We start from the raw sequence: 19,639 nt of genomic DNA, 5'->3' as shown, positions 1-19,639 counted from the left end.
GGGCCTCCAGGGGAGGGGGAAAATGGCGGTTGGGGCGCGCGCTGAGGGGGGTGGTGGCGATGGGGGCGAAATGGCGGTTGGGGCCCGCGCTGAGGGGGCGGTTCGCTGCCTGCAGCCAGCTGCTGTCAGGTTGCGCTTCCTAGGGAAGAAACGCTCTTCCGCACCTCGATAGGGGCTGGATCTGGGGGCTGTGAAAAGCGTGGCCTCACTGCCACAGCACGCGTGGTGCTCTGCTAAGGTGCATGTGGTGTTTTCTCGCCAGTATGCTCCGGCTCCAGAAGAGGCTGGCCTCCAGCGTCCTGCGCTGTGGCAAAAAGAAGGTCTGGCTGGATCCTAATGAAACCAATGAGATTGCTAATGCCAACTCTCGTAAGTAATTGCTGCTCTTTGGGGCAGGTGGCTGTGCTGCGTGCTGCCTGTGGTGTTGCCCTACGCATTGGTGGGTGTTGGAAGAGTTTTTGGACTCTCAGTAGTGATGTGGTTGGCTTAGGCGAGATGCTGATGCTTGAACAATTGCTGTGCCCCTCTTTCCTTTCTGAGGGGACATAAGCCCAACAGCAGAGATTACAAAACTTTCAGTGCACTCCCAAAAATGTAGTGTCTGGGGAGTTCTTGGTAGTGACTGTGGTGTGTGGTAGCCACTAAAGATAACTAAYGAGGGAGAAATCGGATGGGAAATAAGCAACTCCAGCTGAATGAGGGAACCGGGGGGAGAAGGTCTGCCTTTTCCTTTACASTAGATCCTTTTCATACAAGCTAAATTGGGTCTCTCTTTGCCTAACATCTGTTTTTGTTACACATGGTATCTTGAATGTGGTGTTTCTGTCTTTAGGTCAGCAGATCAGGAAGCTGATTAAGGATGGTCTGATTATCCGCAAACCTGTGACTGTCCACTCTCGTGCCCGATGCAGGAAGAACACCTTGGCCCGCCGAAAGGGCAGGCACATGGGCATCGGTAAGTGCTGCCTTCCCTCTGAGAACTGGAATAAACTTTTTTTTTTCCTGGTATTTCATCCACCTCCAAGCTTGTCTTGAGCAAAGATCTCCAAAGGTCTGGTGGCAAGGCCAAAAAATGCAGCTGGTACACTAATGGTTTTTTGTTGTTGTTTTGTTGCTTTTTTTTTCTTGGAGTAAAAAGAAAGATTAAAGGCTGGAGTGAAGGGTTTTTGTTGAACTTGCAGAAACTTGAGACATGTTTTCATTGTGTCCTGTCTCTCTAGGTAAGAGAAAGGGTACGGCCAATGCTCGTATGCCTGAGAAAGTCACCTGGATGAGGAGAATGAGAATTCTCAGGCGTCTGCTCCGGAGATACAGGGAGTCCAAGAAGATCGACCGCCATATGTAAGTTTGCCATCCTGGTTGTCAGCCTTGGGGAGCAGACACGTGTTGGGGAGCGTGTCTGTCCACTTAGGTACGCCTTTATTGGTGCATGAAGCTTCTGTAGCCARTTTGTTAGTGTGGAGTATGCTGGTGAAAATAAATCCTCTCCAGCAGTCATGGCACTGGAAAACTGCTCCAGAATAACCCTGACARTTCTCCAGACAAACCTTCTGCTGGATCCGAGGAAGGAAAAGTCAGACAAAATGACTGTGCAGCAGCTCCAAAGTTTGGAGATGACGAGGCTGTCGTCATAGACAGCATACCGGTGTGCGGAGCCACTGTCTGCCTAGAAGAGCAGCAGCTGCGCAGTGGTTTGATCCTTTGGGTGGTCTTGTTTACAACCCCTTTTGTTTTSCTTCAGGTATCACAGCCTGTACCTGAAGGTCAAGGGTAATGTGTTCAAGAACAAGCGGATCCTGATGGAGCACATCCACAAGCTCAAGGCAGATAAAGCTCGCAAGAAGCTCTTGGCGTAAGTGCTACCCCACTGTTAAGCCTCARTCCTGAAGGTTAAGACTTCCTGAGGGAAGGGAGGAGGTTAATATAACTTGTTCTGCAGGCAGGTAATTTCAAGGGGCTTCTGGTGCTGGTGGCTTTTTCTGGAGCACTGGTGAAGAATCAAAACAAAACTGGGTAGAGCTGGCTAAAAGCAGAGGAATATGTAATCCTGGCAGAACTCTGTGTGTTCGGTGTGTGCRGCAGATGTTAGTTACTCATGTGGCTGTAACCTGGTAGAACTACTGTTCCAGCAGCTTATATAAGTAAATGATTCACAAGGGGAGGAGCTGAGGCCTAGACCTGGATGGATTTCAAAATCCTGCTGCGTACATGGTGAAAAAGCTAAGGGTCTGAATCTTGGCCTCCAGGAGGGTATCAGAGGCGTGAAGGAGCATTTGGATAACAATTTAGATGTCGTTCCCTGGAAGTTGTGCATCCAAACCTACCCTCATCCAGTCTTGCACGCTCTCTGAGTGAGCAAGGGACGTCCCCTTTAGGGATGGCCAGCGTTCAGCAGGGAAGTGGCACAGAGGACAAGGGGGAAGAGAACGCTGGCCTGCTGAAGGCCAGACAGAGTTATGCCAGGGTGCCTTGACTTGGCTGTTGTCTTGACCCCAAACAGGTTTGCTGCGGGAGGCATCCCCAGACAGGGCAGGGATCACAGCTTGTCTTTGGCCAGAACTAGAGCCTGGCAGGGTGGGGGCAGGAGGGTCCCTGAGCAGAGCTCAGCATCCTCCCTGAGGCTCCTGGCCGAGCAAGACCGGTTAACGCTGTCCCTAGCAGTGCAGGGAACAGCACTTAGAGCTGTGGATGCTCCAGAGCTCGTGCACCAAAGCGTGCCAAGCTGCACTCTTTGCAGCAGCCAGTCTGACAGACCAGGGCCCTGTAGAGCAAAAARAGATACAGGCCAGCGTTAAAGGCTTTATCTGGGCGGCTTGAAATAATCCCTATGTGTTCATGAACTCTKAACTTCTTGCAGTGACCAGGCTGAAGCTCGCAGATCCAAGACCAAGGAGGCTCGTAAGCGCCGCGAGGAACGTCTGCAAGCCAAGAAAGAGGAGATCATTAAGACCCTCTCCAAGGAGGAGGAGACCAAGAAATAAATGCTGTCTGTCTTGTGTACATAGTGTTTTCCATCCAAGGGTATTAAATAAAAGACCATATCCAAACCTAGTTCCACCTCATCTTGGTCTTTCTGCAGGGTTTTTGGAGCTGTGTGTGGAGCCTGCTGTTAMGGCCTGGGCTCCCTGGCTGGGGAAGGACTGTCCCCTCCCCAGCTCTTTGTGCACAAATCCTGCACCCGTCCAGGCGGCAGGTACGAGGCTCCTGGTCAAGGGTGAGCTGTGACCCTCGAGGTGGATGGCAAAGAGGGGACAGGGTAGGAGTGAAATGCAGACAAGCAGCATCTGCCCCGCAGGTTATGGAGGGGGTTGCAGCACGCGCCGCGCCCCGTTCCGGCAGCACCTGATGGTCACGTTTCATACTGAGCGGTTCAGTCCTGCCCTACCTGCACAGATGGTGGCGGCTCCCCGGCAGCTGCCTTAGGGCTTCTGTGCTTCCCTCCTCCCCAGCGTCTTYAGCCCGAGCTTCTGGATCATCCGCTGGAGGAAGGAGGGGGGCAGGTCCGGCTGCGCGGGGCGCTGGTGCTCCGGCGTGCTGGGCGCCCATGTTGGCGTGGGCGTCACGGATGYTTTGTGGAGGGCTGCTACCATGAGCTCCTTGAGCATGTCCTGAATTCCAGGGGAAAGAGCTGAGTTGGTCCCCTCGGCGCTGCCGTGCATCACCGCGGGGGGGTGGGGAGCGGCTGATGGCGGGTGGAAACCTCGCCTAGACCTAGGCCAAGGGCCACCACCTCCATCGCACAGGCAGGAGCCCGAGGCGCTCGCACAGCACGGCCCAGGCCAGGGCTGACGCCAGCATTTAAACCGGGGCTGCTCGGCATCGCCAAGGCTCTCCCGGTGCCCCGCGGGAAACCTGCTCCAAGAGACCCTGGAGTCGGAGCGGCCGCCAGGAGGGCTTTCCTACCTCGTGCACCGGAGCAGGCACCTTGGTGGTGTCGGGAGAGCGGAGCAAGGACTCGAAGAGCTTCTTGGCCCGGGAGAAGAGGGGCTGCCGCAGCACCTCGTCCTCCAGCTCCCGCCGCTCGCCGGGCTGCAGGCTGGCGAGGAGCTGCCCGAGCTGCAGTGCGGGGACGGCCTCGGCGCCCAGGGGCTCGGGCCAGTGCGGCAGGTGGTGCTGGGCTGCGCTGGCCTGGGGTCCCACCGTCCTCCTCCAGGCATCCACGGGCTCACCGGCTGCCTGGGCGGGCTCCTGGGTGGGCTCCTGGGCGGGCGCCCCGCTCTCCTCCCTGCCGTCCTCGATCTGCTGCCCGATGCCCGTGCCCGCCGCGTCGCAGCAGGGGCTGGCGGCCAGCACCACCTCGGCGGGCTCCTCGCAGGACAGCAGGGAGCACCCGGGGCTGGGAGCGCCGCCCGGCTCCCCCGTGCCCCCCGCTGGAGCTGGCTCTGGGGGCTCCGGGCACAGCGCYGGTTGGGGCGTGGGGGCGGCAGGGGCCTGGGGCAGCCCCCCACCGCGGGGCAGGATGCCGGGGGTCCCCTCCAGCACCTCGCAGATGAGCCCCAGCACCCGCTCCAGGCTGTCCTTCTGCAGCAGCGGCAGGTAGCGGCCCTGGGCGCGGGGGGCGGCGGGGGCYGCCGGCGTCCCCGTCTCCCCCGCCGGCCCGCTCCCCACCTGCGTCGCCTCCAGCTTCTCGTCCTCGATGTCCTCCAGGACCTGCAGCGTCGGGGTCATGATGGGAGGCCCAGGGGTCCACGGGCACCGCGCTCCAACCCCCCCTCCCCGAGCGGCCCCTCACCAAATCCATGTCTGCAGGTGCTGTCCTCGCCGCCCCGGGCATGGCTCTGGGGATGTCAACGCTGCAGGGGGAGGTGAGATTTTTGGAGGGATGTTACTGCAGCACCCCCGAGCTGGGCAGGGAGGCCGAGACCCTGCCAGCTTGCTGCAGCAGTGAGGGGAGCCGAGACCCCCGCTCCCCCCGCTGCCGCTTCCAGGGCTCCCGGGGAAGCCACAGCAGGGCCCCCCTCCGTTAGCACCCTGCACCCCTGGCCAGCCCGGGGCGGCCGCCTGCACTCACCGCCGAGCCCCGGCCCCGTCTGCCGCCGCAGCAGCCCCGGTGTCACAAAGGAGAGGGGACCACTGCGGGGACAGGGACGGGGGGCAGCGGGGGGGTGCATGGTGGTGGTGGTGGGGGGGACAGACACGCACATGGGGGTGCACGTGCCCCACCTGCTCCGCACGCGTGGGAGCCGCACGAGGCGAGCCGGGACCGAGGGCACCGGGCAGCAGAGCCCTGGGCCAGGGGGCAACGGGGGCTGCTATAAAATGCTGGGGCAAAGCCCCGGTGCGAGGGGGATTACACGAAGTCCTGGTGCAAGGGGGATTATGCAAAGTCCTGGTGCAATGGGCAGCCCTGAGCCGGCCGAGAGCCCTGGCCCAAAGCCTGGGACAACCCTGGCTGGYGAAAACCAGCCAAGCCTTGTTTCTGCGTTTTGGCTCAAGGAAACGTTTATTTACAACACTGGGTCCTTCCTCCGAGCACGAGCCAGCGCCTCTGGGGCTGCGCCCACGCCTGGCGCCGGCCCCGGGGCGATGCCAGGGAGTTTGGGGACACCGCAGGGAAGGGCTCACGGGGCAAGGGCCAGGCTTCGGGTAAGCTGGACAGCGGCAGCTTCTCCCAGAGAGGGGGATGGAGACGGAAAGGAGCCAGAGAAGGCAGCAGGAGAACCTCACCAGCGCTGCCCGGCGTTTGTGCACCGTGCACCACACCCAGGACAGCTGAGCTACATGTACATATAGATACATACATACATATATATATTTACTTTTAGTTAATRGCATTATTATATCCACACAGTGTCAAGGAAAGCACAGATTACAATATCATTAAAATAATATTTTACAGCTCTCTATATATTATATATAGTCAAGGGAGTGTATGACAAGGTTCCAACGTGTATGTCCAACACATCAGTCAAAGCGGACGTGAGTCCGCCAGAGTGTAAAAATGCATTAAAAACACTTAACAAAAGCAGCCCTGCCCCTCACCCAGCGCCCACGACCGCAAGGCAGCCGAACGCCCGCCACCCCGAGCGGCGGGGAGCTGCCTCGGACGCACCTGCAGCTGAGCTGGAGCCCGGGAACATTCAACACTYAGAAGTTTGCATAGAGAAAGGGAGAAAAAAATCTCATCTTAAGAGAAATCAGTGAAAATTGGTGGCCTCCAGCCAGCAGGGAAAACCATGGTGAGTTCAGATAGTTTGTGATCTTAGGGATCCAGGAAGGTTAAAGGATTAGTAGCCTCCGGGAAGAGGCAGGGTGGCTCCCGGAGGGAGGCCCGGGGCAGCAGGCGAGGGGGCATYGCCGGCCAGAGCGCCAGCCCCGCGACACGGCAGCCGCCGCGCGGAGGCCRCCCCAGCAAGGAGCGCCGGGGAGAGCGCGGATGCCCTGCCTCGTTTCTTAAACCACCACCCCAAACCTCACTCAGTCGAGAGCCAGCTGCCGGCAGCTCCACGCGCCAAAGCGGCGCAAGGTACTTGGTGGAGAAGCGTGGTGCAGAGCGGGTGCCGCCGGTGACGGATCCCGTGCCGAGACGCCTCCTCTGCAGGCACCCGGGCCGCCAGCGCGGGGCACGGTGCCCTGCAGAGGTGCCAAGGCAGCAGGAGACCGGGGCCGGGGAAGCAAGGCACGTGTCTCTGGGACATGGACTGAAGCTCTGAGCAAAAGCCACTTCCCCCCCAACACACACACGTTTTGTGTTTTGCCTCCCCCCGAGCCCCCGGAGCCAGAGCGAAGGTGCAGCACRGGGACCGACTTTCCCTGGCTACCTCTGACTAGTTGTCAGCATGGAGAGAGAATGGAAGAAAAAAAAAAAATCTTCCCCAGCTTTCTTGGATGCCAGAAAAACAAAAACACACAGAAAGAAACCGTGCATAATCCTTCATCAGAAGAGGACAACACATCCAAAACTTCATTTCCAGGGCGCACACTTGCCACGGGACACTGCAGCCAAGAACCTTGTCATACTGATCTCCCATCCGCCCTCTCAAACAGAAAACCCCCTAAAACCAAAAAAAAATACCCCCCAAAAAACCATGACACCATGGGCCAGCCATGAACAACACATTCAGAGTAAAATAAAAAAGGAAATTACAACAATGTTTAGAAAATAGGAATTTGTTAAAGTTTTTGTTTTAAATAACCCTTGTGACAGCTTGTTATACTTGCCACATCCTCATCCTCTTCGGGAGCAGGCAGAAGCACGATCGAAAGTGCTGCTGTGTGTCTCGAGAGAAAAACAAAAGCCTAATTTTTGGTTGCATGGGATCGCCTCACGGCAGCTCGCCTGGAGGATCGCAGCAGCACTCACCCAGAAGGGCTCAGGCTATTTTGTTGGAGACGTCCCTTCTTCTCTCCACCCGTCTGCTCAGAAGTCCAGTGAGCATTTCAAGGCCACGCTCAGCTCTGGCTGTGCTTGTACTACGTGGCCAGCGACAAGGTGCTGAAAGGCAGATCCAGGTCACAGCAAAACGCTTCTTTTCCAAGTAGCAATACATGGTCCAACCTCCACGCTCTGCCCGTGGGGCACAGCTACAGAGACATCCCAGGATTCGGGGGGCTGCAAAGGTTTTCATGGGAGGGCAAGGAAGGGGCCAAAACATACAGAACAGCTCACGGTCTCAGATCAAGAACCTGAACTGACTGGGTCCAACTCGTCTAGTCCAGAGGCTGGAAAGGATGGATTTGGCACAAATAGGGAGTCTTCAAATTGATTTGATATTCAGACAGGGCTTGCTCCTCACTCAGCCAACCATTCAGGGGAGCCACTGTTTTTCATCACATATCCCTCAAAACGACACAATAGAAACATTCCTCTAAAAGATGGTCCCTGAATCTCAGTGGTTGATGCCCTCTGTAGCCACCAGATCAAACACAGGGCTARTGCTTGACCTAGTGCCTAGCAATCCTCCATCTCAGCTACTCCTCAGTCTAGCAGAAACAAGGACGAATGCAAATGGAGCTAAAACAGAATTCCCAAACACAGCCCATGTCCAATACGCTACCACATGCGGAAGGATTTTTGCTCTACAAAGGTATTCCTCTAGTAAGACAAGGCTTGGAAAATGGTTGTTTATTGGTATTTATAAATACAAACATAAGGAAGAGTTCATTTAAAGACGGATATTTTGACTTAAAAGGACACTGTCAAACAGTTTGAGCTACCTTATGCTGTTATCCCGTGCGAAAAAAAATGCTTTGGGTTCTGTATTCTTGTGTTTTCCCTTGAAAACTGCTCTGTTACAAAGATCAGTCAGTCAACTATACCCTAGCTTAAAAACCAATTTCAGCTCTCCCCTGCCACAATATAAACTAACCAAAGTGTTTTTTCCCAGAGTTGTGCAAATACTGTGATTGCCGGGCTCTGCCCGAGGCGCACCCGCCCATTCAGATAGTCAGTCTGTTACCATGGGAAGCTCCATTATCTTCTGCCACCCTGAAAATCGGAGAAAGGAGTTCTGCAAATGAAGTATAAGAACAGGCTCATTGAGGAGAGAGAAACCACAGCGCTAAAGAGGATTTGAATAAATATATCTGGTTAAAAGCAATCTATCGGAAAAGAATTGACAGTATCCTTTTAAACACAGCATATTGGATTTCTTCCCAGCAGACTGCACATCTGCAAGACTTTGTTAAGCGCATCTTGATGGGGTAGGGAAATCACGTTGTAGACGAAGCGGATACTGCTCCTGTGGTACTAACCGGCCCTTCTGGCTGCCTGAATAGCTCAGACAGTGCTAAGAGGGTTGGAAGCAACAACATGGTCCTCAAAGCAAACCCACAGTAGAAAAAAGCCCACAGCACTAAAATGGCCATTCCTAGTGCTTCAGCCAGCTCTTCCCCATCTTTTTATTATTCAGCATAAAGGTGAAGTACCACTTCCTTGGYTGCTGGCAGCTAAGCTAATTAAACAGACTTGCTCCTCTTTGTCTCGGTCAGATGAGAACCTCCATAAACATGTGCTCCCCCTTTTATCCCAGGGTGCAGACAGCAGGAAGAGCGCAATTACTTACACATCAGCTCATCTTCCACAAACCTGTTACAGTTTGACCAAGTTCTGCCCCATTAAACCCTTGGCGTCTGCCCATCTGTTCACATGTTTCATACTGGGCAGCTGGAACTGCCAGCGTCAAGGAACCAGGCATTCACAGAGCTGGCTCAGGCTGCCTCTATTCCTTTGAAGCACCTGGATTAATCTTGCCTGAAATGCCTCAAAAGCAGCTTCTATGAACACATACCCTGACAGCTGGGAGGAACTGGCACACAGTAAACCCCCCCATTTCATTCAGATGGTTCCTTCTCCCGGGCAAGACACTTACCTGTGGAAGATGCAAAAGTCTGCAAAATCACCCAGCGCTCACACCTCACTGTGAGAATGGGACAGTAATCGAGGACATTTTCAGGCCCGCTGTTCCTTCTGCTTCAATTAGTGAGTCATTATTTCTTGACCAGGGCAATAAGCAAAAAAGACTCTACTTTGCTGTTCCTTCGGGGGTAGGAAGAAGGGTGGGAGGGAAAGGCAGAAAGAGTAGGGAACTTACAGTCACTGGAATAGAGACTATAATTTGCCCCCTATATCAAAAGTTGTATTTTCATCACTGGGGTAAAACCTGAAATGCAAAACAAATTCAGAGACCCAATCACCAGTTTAAAAAAAAAAAAAAAAAAAAAAAAAAACAGGCCAAGATGCCTGTGAGAGCCTAGCCTGCAGTTCAGCTCACTTTCTGTTTAATGTCTTCCTAAAAGGTCATCTCAGGCTCAGGCTTCTAATGGTAAAGAGTATCTTTTTTTTTTTCTCCTTTTTTAAAATTATTGATTCGTAACTTGTTTGGTAAATCTCAAAAAAATTACTGAATTAGAAATCTGTAAAAAAAGAAATAAAGCAGGATGTGGGAAAGGTAAAAAAACTGAGCCTGACATTACAGATTTCAAGCTATATCACAACAATCTAGGAAGCCTCTGAGCTGAATGCTACAAAACACAGAAGAAACAGATGAACCTTCAATGTGAGCATGCTCAGGGTGGTCAGCAGGGAATGGGAAGTAGAGAAGCACAAGTAAATCATGTCTCATAACGGCTGCTGTTTCATTCCCTCACTGAACATGGGCACAAGACTTGGTTTTTGTTTTTTTTTTTTTTTCCTGAACAGTGAATGTAGGGTTAAAGCGTGTTTCCTTTCTCTCCCTCTCCCCATTTCAAAGAATTTCTGTTACTAACAACTTTAACAGCAGCAACAGTCATTTTGGGTTTGCAAAAACCTCCCCTCCTTACACCACAAGGATTTCATCTGAGCATGCCCAGTAGGAATGGTTCAGAATTATACCAATCCACCTACAGAAGAAGCCAATACAGCTCCAGCGCCCGTATCACAGAGTTCATCAGTTTGCTGGAACAGGTGGGGTGTGTATATGCATGTGTATGGGTGGCTACAGGGCCTGGCACCACAGGCCCTTTAACTGGCCCTTGCAAATGACACTGGTATCACTTTCCTTGAAGATACTGGTGTCCACCGTAATTCTACAAGTGTAATTAAATACTCAGTTTGCAATGATGACCACTTCCAGTGTCATAGGATGATGCAACATCTGCAGAAGCGCTGTCTGCTGCCCCCAACCGAAGGAGGTGGAGTCACAGGAGCGAAGTAGGCATGGACTTTAATATTGGGTAAATGGGTCTGAAAAGACAAACACAAGGTATAAAGTAACAACAATAGTGGCAGTGCAATAGTCAAAGAGAGGCTGAGATGAGCCTGGTTTACCTGTGTACTGTATGGATTTGYGTGCTCTTTCCAGATAAAATAGTATCATTACCTTTGTTTTACAGATGAAGAAACTGAGACACAGGAATCACTTGGGACACAAGGTGTGTTAAATGATCCAGGAGCTAGTGACAAAGCTGCTCTGACTCTATATCCCATCCCCAAGGCCACATAGCCTCCGCTGCACCAGACTGACTTATTACTTAATTGGCTTGAGTTTTTATATATTTTTATATAAATATATATAAAACGGGAAGTATCAGTTTAAAGCACTCTACAAYCTACGTTAAGCTTATAAAGTAGCCAAGAGGAGATGCCATTCTACACATTTGMTGTGGCATTAATTCTTGATCTCAGGTTTGAAAGAGCACCATCAAGTATAATTGCACATAAAGTGAGCACCTGCATGCTGGGTCTCCTGCATTCCTTTCTGCTCCTACTTGGTGGGCACAGCAATTACATTTCTTCCCTACCAGCTAGTGTTCAGCCCCATCCAATCATTTCTTGAGTGAAGGAAGATATTAATTTTATAGATGACTGATTCAGCAATACGTTTGAGTGCCAGATTATGAGAAATCTGTAACTCAGCCCTCCTGGTTCCCCACCACATACAGTGCTTAAGTCACAGCCTTGATCTTTTTTTTTTTTTTTTTTTTTTTTTACCCTGAGTCTCTTGATTCCTGCTCGTGTGATTTGCTGACAGTCGTACAGTTCTATCCTCTCCAAGCTGTGGCAGCTTTTCAGGTGCTCCAGGGAGGCATCTGTGATCAAAGGGCAGTTGTCCAGCTCGATCACCTCCAAGCGGTCATGTGCGCAGGCACCGTTTCCCAAGTGACGAATCCCATCGTCCGTGATCAGTTCACAGTGGGATAAGCTCTGCATCCAAACAGAGGAGGTTAGCAGCCTCTGCCATCACCAGACAGAAGCTAGCACCCCTACTGAGGGCATTTTGAAGACAAAATGGCCCAAATTTTACAGGAGCAATATACACGGACTAGTTTGCTACACTGGAGCCTCAGACAAATCTATATTCTTTCACTGCACTACAGCTACTGAGTTCCTCACTCCAAGCAACGAATTCTGTGGGCTTTCAATGACAAATATGCCTGCAAGGGGAAAACCTCACATAGCTGAAGCACAACAGAAAGGACAGCCTCTGAAAGATGAGACCCACAGGATCAGGAGACAGGACAGCAGGTGCTTACTGAAAGGAAATGGAATAAATACCTCTGCTATCAGAGAAACCACTTTTGTCAAATTTCCATGGCCTTAAACACAGGAAGGATCTTATCATTGGATCAAAGATCTCATAGAAATACCATGTCATCTACTTAGTGATTTTTTCTGGGCTGTATCCTAAAAATTCTTGATGGGGAAGTGGGGCTCAGAAATAGGAGACAGCATCAGCCTGTTACTTTACTGYAGAGTGAGTTAATGAGCACAGGGGATAGCTGCAGAGATGATCTCAGTGACTGCAACACTTACCTCTCAGGACAAGTTTTATCACAAAGAGAATGAAGGACACAGAAAGGGAGACAGACTGATTTCTCAGAAATTCAGACCAAGAGGAAAATTGCTTTCCACAATCAGTAGCCTCTTCAAGTCACAGATTTTCAGGTCTAGACTACAGGTGAAAAGGACTGCAGCCTCCTCGCTAACAGACAGACAGACAGCCTGGTTTGTAGACAGATTCCACTAAGCTCACTTAGGAGATGCAAGACTGGTATCAGGAGAATCCACCATCCTACAATTCTTTTTCAGGCAGCTACATGTGCCTGGCATATGATTAATGCTAGCAGTAGGGGAGGGACAATAGGTTCTTCAGGGTCAAGTTCCTAACTGATTTTTTCCAGGCCTTCAGAACACACCTATGAAGTCAAAGAGACAAAACCCCATGGGCAGTGTTTGAAATCCTTTTGTTTATAGAAAGAAAATGTTAAAGTCTCCCTTTTAATACTCACCAGAACCTGAAGCCGTGGACAGTGTATGGAAAGTTGGATTAGCGTGCTGTCTGTTATCTGGAAGAAAAAAAAAAGTGCCCTTTCATGCCGGATGCTCTGCACAGAGCAACAGCTACAAACTTTTGCCTAAGCAGTTCTCCACGGTAACTCTTCTGAGCCCCTCAGGAACTGCTCCTGTAAGACCAAATCAGCAATAAACTCAGGTCCTTAAAGTACTATTAAATCATGGAGTCTGCAYTGCTGTTATTTCATACTTCCTTAGGCAGCTGTCCCAAATCAAGCTCACAGTTGAGACAAGTGAGCAGATCACTTCAACAAAACAATGTCTCCTAAATATTTGCCCCTGAAAGCATTAGAGGTGTTAAAAATCTCTTTCTAACAGCTCTGTAGATTGCTGAATTATTCTTCATTAGTTCCTCAGGAAGAAAGACAGACTCCACACAATGGAATTCTAATCTAAAAGCATTCAGAAGGAAACTTGCTGTGCTATCTTTGTTCCAAGCAGTCCAAGGACACAGCCCAATTTTTCCTTTTTGGGCTAACTTTTTTAATCGCTTCCTGTCTGGACCATTTTAAGTTCCTCTTGTGATCTCCTGAATTTCAGCCCTGTGAACAATSAGGAAGTACAGAATACTGGGGTCAAACTGTTCTCATGGCAGGAAGCAAAATCCTATTATGTCCACTGTCTTTATCTAACTCTAATCAATCCTTAAGGTTGGCAGATTTTTCCATAGGATCTTGAGTAAATGCWATCATTTTCCCTGCAAATGTTATCTTGAAATTGTAATCAGTCTATGGCACATACTTGATGGGATAGTGTCAAGTTACAAATGAAAGACCCCTAAAACTAATGAAGAAACTTGCAGCACAGAGTTAGAGTGGGTCAACAGTAACAGACTTAGTGGTTAAAAAAAAAAAAAAATACATCTCACTGCCTTCTAGGAAGGCTTGTGATAGAATGGGCATCTCAGCCTTGTTGCAAGCTGTYGCCATCTCTTTTCTGTACAAAAATCACTGTTGTTCCAACATTCTGGCTCCCCCCCTCCAAAAAAAAAAAGGTAATTTCTACCATCTCTAGCAACATTTGTAGCACAGACTTTCCCTTGTCTTACATGCAAAGATCTTACTCTGGGACTTAGCGCTGTATCTAGAATTGTGAACCCTGGACACACGATCTCCAGGACATACCTATTAAAATATTTTATTTATTACAGTTATGGCAGCACTCATCATTACAAAATACAAAGGATCAAACCACAAAAGCAGTATTTTCTTATCCAAATATAACTGGTTGTCTTTTTGTTCAGGACTCTAAAACAAGTTTTTAGTTGGAAACACAATCTACCACCTTTTTATTTTTGTTGCCGTGCTAAGAATATGGAAATTCCTATCACAAGCCATCTTTCTACGCTGCTGGGACTTTGTACTAAAAAAATAATGCCAAAGGTGGCACCTCCTACCTGAACGCACTCTTCTAGGTCCATTTTTTCAAGCTCATGGCAGTTCTAGGAACAAACAGAAGACCAAGTGCACAAACTAAGTGCAAAGTTCAGAGCAAATATAAACATGTCTGCAGTAGAGAGAGTCCTTTTTTAGGAGGGAAGGGTTTTCTCCATGAAAGCATCATGATTGAAAGGAAAGTTTGATGCTTCTTTAAGAAGCAAATCAAATATACTAAAGAAAATCAAGTACATTAAATAAAATCTAGCAATTTCTCTCACTTATAGGCACCAAGTTTCCTTTATTCAGACAAAGTAAAGGAAGCTAAATCTGGGATCAGTCATAGAGGACAGATCAATCTAGTACAACAAACATTAAGAGATTATAACTCCCAAGTATTAGACATCTCAATTTGGATGCATGCCCTCCTAGATGTGTGGGTCAGAACCATCCTGAAGACATCAGGTACTATGTACAACCTAATTTACATCACCTAACTTCTACTCAAGCTTCAAAACTGAAAAGAAGACAAGAATCTACACTCACTGAGAAAGCCACTGTTAGTTTAGATCTATGAAGAAAACAATGCAGAGATACTTGGTGAACAAGTAGAAATCAGCACTTACCCTAGCTAGAGTAGTAAAGCCCACGTCTGTTAGTTGAGAACACCTTGCAACTTCTAATATTCTGCACAGAAAGAATTTATAATAACCATGGTGGAGTCATTTTGCTTTTCAGAGTGTTTCATTAAAAGCTTCCAGCAACCCAGAAAAGTTTGACCCGGTTTAGGCTGTGCTCTCTGAGAGGATAATTTGCACAGAGCATCCACCCTCTATACCTGAGTGTAGGTCACAGGAAAGAACACAAAAAAAGAAGTCAGGCTAAAAGGGAACTCCAAAGCTCATTGTACCCTGCTTCAAGGCAGGACAGTTCTAATCTCTCTTTTCTGACAAATTTTRGTCTAACGTGCTCTTTAAAATCTTCATTGCTGGGTGCTCCCCAAGCAATCTCCTCTGGTTTTCACCCCAAGTACAGAGCTCATCATGGAAAAGGGTGTAATACAAGATAGTATATACAGCATCCTGGCACATTGGCATGAAAGAACAAGTGTTTAACGCCAYGATAGAAAACTTCAAAGTCTTCTAGGAGGCAAACTGCTTGCTTCTGTTACAACAGAAACTTTCCGCCAAACAGACACTGCAGTTCTATAGATGTTTATTTCTCAGCATTAATACATTTATCTACCTTTACAGAAAAAAAAGCCAACTTTCCTGAAACGCATTATGCATTCTGCTTTATGAAACTTAATACTGTAAAACTGCAGTCAAACACACGCACAGAAACCATTTGGAACTGCAATCATGTTTTACCTTCCTCTTCGGTTTCCATACGCTTGTATGCTGTACTTCATACCCACAATTCTTTAAATGAGCTTATCATAGATTTCTCCCCCCCGACACCGTATCTTATGCCATTTAATACAGGCCCACTCAGCTGTTACAGATGTCAGATAATAACTGTATCTTCTTTCTGCACCTGGCCATTTTCTGAGTTATAGCAAAATCTTCCCAAATAATCTTGTCCTAATAAAAATAAGCATCTTAAAAAAGCAAGCACCTGCAAAGATGATGCCGGAAGCTCACTCTTTCAAGCAGAGTGAAAATTAGCACAATTCCATCTGCTATAAAATCACTAAAACTGTTAAAATCACATGTTAAGAAGAAAAAATATTGATTAAATGTGTTTTCAGTTCTCAGTAGAGGAGTAAGCTAACCTCAACTGTTTTCCATTAAAATAAGCAACCCGTCCCCCTCCCCCCAAGAAAAAGGTAGATATACAATGGTTTTGAAGGAAACTTATCAAGTGACTCTATTGGTAGTACACACCACCACAACAGGGAGCTCTTTTATCACTATTCTACTTGCACAARTTTAGGAAATAAAGTTTGGATGCAACTGCTATCACCTCACAGCAAGTGTGGGAAATAAGCTCAGTGATAAGAAAGTACATTTTCAGACTGGAGGGACCTTCAGAGTCTAAAGCAGCTCAAACATTATGTCACCAAGATCCTTTGCTCAGTATGTAATAGGTCACTGGAACTTAGGTAACCCTCTGCACCGAAAACTTACCTAAGCCTTGGACAGTTCTGTCCCAGCGCATTCAAGATGGCATCTGTAATGTTAGAGCAGCCTGAAGCACACAAGGATTGTAACTTGTGGCATCCTCTGCATATTGTAATGAGACCATCATCTGTTATTTGCTACAAGAAAAACAACAACATCATCACAAGCCATAACAATGTAGGTGGAGGTGCAATGCACTGCATATTTTGCCCTCAGACTTCCAAGCAGATGCTTAACTCAGGCCAAGTTATGCGTCTTAAAAAAAAAAAAAAAAAAAAAAAAAAAAAAAAAAAAAAAAAAAAAAAAATCAAATAATTCACAGGAGCAGTTGAAACAGCGTAAGTCACTCTGCAGTGATATTCTGGAAGTGATTCCACATGTAAGAAACGTTTCTGAGCAAGGTGGGGCAACAGAAGGCCTAGAAGCAACCTCCCGACTTCCCTTGCAACACACACTTGCAAAGAGCAAATGAAAAGTCATAGTCGCCCAGAAAACAAGTCATCCCCCCCCGCCCCTTACAAACAGCCTTTTAAAAATACATCTGAATGGTTTGGGACCAAACCCTGAACTGCAAGACACAGGCTTACAGTCTAGATCACATCAAATACATGCCATGGCGCAGTAACTCCATCAACCTTGCTGCATCCCTGAATACAGAGGGGCTGCTCTAGCCCTTGTGGTCCACTCTGCTAACAAATCTGTAGTGACAACAATACAAGAATCTGTTCCAGACGTTACCCCGCATGAGTAAAAGCATGAGGTTCTGGGACTCAGCATGACTACGCCAAGCAGCTGTATTGGACCATAAGCAATGCACCCAATGGGAGAAGATGGAGAAAAAGGGACAGAGGTGGCACAGGACAGGTATCCTTGAGGCCTAGGGTAAACCTCACTCATTCWCTAGGTTCTAGATTTCTGCAAACAGCCAGATTCAATTCAGTTTCAACATGGAAAWGCTAGGGACAGACACTGCTTCTTTTAAAAGAGCAAACCTGTAGACTGGTAAGCCTGCTTACTGGAGTGGGATGAATTGGAAGCTGAGTATTTGGAAGCATGGTATTTTCAATTAAGGTGAACAAGGACTCTTACTTGCTTTCATCTCCCATCTGCCTGTTTACCTCTTCCTTTCCTGCCTTCTTGCCTAGATCTCAGATGTAGTTCTGTCATTTGCTACAGTTTACTCCTTCCTTGCAAGTATCCAGTCTCAGATGGACACCAAATCTCTCGTCAGTCTAGGATTTGGTAAAGCTACTCCTTAAACAGGACAGAGAACAGACAGCCCTGCAGACCCAAAAGCCCTGCCCAGTTCAGTGGAAAAGGAAGGGAGTGCCTAGTCATTCACTGCGTCACACTAACTGCATGAAGGTATGTATAAAGAGCTACATTACAATTCCTGTTTTGGCTTAAACTTGTATTTTTGGCCCTGCAGAATATTTGGTGTACAGTCCTTCTGTGAAGGGCAACTGCACTTCTTRGTTCAATTTTAAGAAGAGACTGGAGTGAGTCTGGCTAGAACAAACATTCCAGCCCAATGGAAAGAACTTTTCCAGCTAGTCCTGCAAATGAGTTTACAAGCCCTGCGGGCAGGACACAGAAACAGTCCTGACAAACTGAATGCTAAGACACTGTTTTGGGGACTTTTTCAACCTTACCAAATGCTACCAAAAAGCTGCTTTTCATCAACTAGTTTTAAAAGTCTTACAAATTTACAATTGCCCTGTCTGCATAGATGATGTTGTTTCTGGGATGGAGCAGATTCTGCACGGTTGTGTTTATAGATGGTCTCCAAACGCACAATGCTGGCTGAGGTGGAAAATCGTAAGGAGGCTTACTTACTAAGCATGTTTGAAGGTTTAAAGTCACCAGTTCGGGACAATGTGCACCAATGTACTTGAGAGCTTCATCCTCAAGCTGGAAAGAAAAATTTAGAGACTGAAGCAATCTGTTAATACTTGGAGCAATCTTCAAAGGAAACTTTCAGAACGATAAAACATCCATGGTTAGGGTGTCTACAGGGAAGGAGGGCAATACATCGCAGTCTCAAAACACACAGCAATGAGTGCATATCACTTTTTACCRTGCCAGGGACAGAGTTCAAAGACCCACAACACTAAGTTACTGATTTAAAGAAAAGTTGATCTGATCCAACATGCATGATTAAGAAAGCAAGAAGTGAAATCAGAAACTATTTAGAGGAATCAAGGAAATGCTTCATTAGACTCCAGTGAGGGTCTACAAATAACACCATTTATATATTGCAATACTTGAACTTTTTCTCTCTCTCTCTTTCCCCCCAAAAGTATTATTTCATCATAGGAAGCACAAAACACATCCACGTTGTCTTCTGAAGATAAGAAAGCCTGCTATTTTTAAACCTGTAAGAACAGATGGCAAATAATTGATAATAAGGATGTACGGCCATCAGTATTTCCCTATGTTCCATAAATTACTAGAAACTCAAGCTATTTCTATAATCTAAACTCTGAAAATAGACTGAGATTGTTATGTCTCTGATCAAGTCATTTTTTTTTTATAGCCACATATACCCATCTTATGAACACACAACAGTAATATAAATTACTGAAAAACAACTGACTATAGCCCCTACAGCTAAGCTTGCTACACTTGCACACAAGTGTATTATTGCTTTGCTTATCAAACTAACCTTTTAGGGTTTTCTGCGTGCAGGCACAGGAGAAATACGCTTTTTGCAAAATAAAAACGTACAGCTGTTTATACACAGTAGCTGAAAATGGCACTTGCTCACTCATGCTTAAGAAATCCTCACCCCTCAAGGAAAAAAAAAAACTCCAAAAACACGAGCACTTTCAGTGTTTTGGGTATAAGAAYCAAAGAGATCACAGAGATCAGTTTCCAGGTCTATCCTGAGGCTCTTAAATTCTTTTGAGTCTTTGGTCACAGCTTTCAACTCCAGCAAGGTTAGCTTTACTCTCCTTTTTAAGGACAAGATTCAGAGATGCATGTTTTCTCCCTTCTAGTCTGATCTGTTTGTGCATTAAAAATCTCCCACCTCATTAAGTAATATTAGTTGCCATATTCTTTGCAAAATAGCACTGCAAAGAGGTCTCACTCATTAGAAGAGTAATACTCATGGTAGATGTTCTTCATGCCCTAGYTCATAATTAATATTGCTACTTCGTAAAGTTGTAACACAGTGAAGCATTTAATGTTAAACTTTCCAGTGATCTAACAGGTAAAACAGTAAGAGCAACATTAAAAGGAAACTGAGTCTAAATAACAAAAGGAATAACAAGGAAGGTAAACAAGTGTCAGCTGACAAACGTCAGCTGTAAAAGTCAGCGCACCATTTATATTCCAAGGAATGAGCATCACAGACCTTTCCA

At 47.7% G+C, this 19,639-nt stretch overlaps 3 protein-coding genes across 3 annotated transcripts in view; 1 reads left to right on the top strand and 2 right to left on the bottom strand.

Annotated features, from left to right (window-relative positions):
* The window catches only part of RPL19 (ribosomal protein L19), a 3,361-nt gene extending 310 nt beyond the window's left edge, over positions 1-3,051 (top strand). Inside the window, exons 2-6 of the mRNA XM_085316141.1 lie at positions 263-369; positions 833-955; positions 1,221-1,341; positions 1,742-1,852; positions 2,858-3,051. Of these exons, the coding sequence (XP_085172267.1) occupies positions 263-369; positions 833-955; positions 1,221-1,341; positions 1,742-1,852; positions 2,858-2,981 (586 nt within the window). The 3' untranslated portion in view covers positions 2,982-3,051. The remainder of the gene's footprint in view (positions 1-262; positions 370-832; positions 956-1,220; positions 1,342-1,741; positions 1,853-2,857) is intronic.
* A 340-nt stretch (positions 3,052-3,391) lies between these two features.
* LOC146589492 (uncharacterized) lies at positions 3,392-6,971 on the bottom strand. Its single transcript, XM_085316154.1, has 4 exons — positions 6,961-6,971; positions 4,733-4,793; positions 3,904-4,650; positions 3,392-3,608 (listed from the first exon to the last, which is right to left on the bottom strand). The coding sequence occupies exons 1-4, from the start codon at positions 6,969-6,971 to the stop codon at positions 3,420-3,422; spliced, it is 1,008 nt and encodes a 335-aa protein (XP_085172280.1). The 3' UTR covers positions 3,392-3,419.
* A 1,079-nt stretch (positions 6,972-8,050) lies between these two features.
* The window catches only part of FBXL20 (F-box and leucine rich repeat protein 20), a 29,551-nt gene continuing 17,962 nt past the window's right edge, over positions 8,051-19,639 (bottom strand). The window contains exons 8-14 of the mRNA XM_085316140.1: positions 18,111-18,185; positions 16,281-16,411; positions 14,778-14,838; positions 14,172-14,216; positions 12,712-12,768; positions 11,414-11,626; positions 8,051-10,666 (exon numbers count right to left, since the gene is read on the bottom strand). Of these exons, the coding sequence (XP_085172266.1) occupies positions 10,559-10,666; positions 11,414-11,626; positions 12,712-12,768; positions 14,172-14,216; positions 14,778-14,838; positions 16,281-16,411; positions 18,111-18,185 (690 nt within the window). The 3' untranslated portion in view covers positions 8,051-10,558. The remainder of the gene's footprint in view (positions 10,667-11,413; positions 11,627-12,711; positions 12,769-14,171; positions 14,217-14,777; positions 14,839-16,280; positions 16,412-18,110; positions 18,186-19,639) is intronic.

The sequence above is a fragment of the Rhea americana genome, unplaced genomic scaffold (assembly GCF_003343005.1).
Source record: "Rhea americana isolate MKP2758 unplaced genomic scaffold, rheAme1 scaffold_452, whole genome shotgun sequence".
Taxonomy (NCBI): Eukaryota; Metazoa; Chordata; class Aves; order Rheiformes; family Rheidae; genus Rhea; species Rhea americana.
Note: the sequence above shows the minus strand (reverse complement) of the source record. Positions and strands in the feature narration are given on the sequence as shown.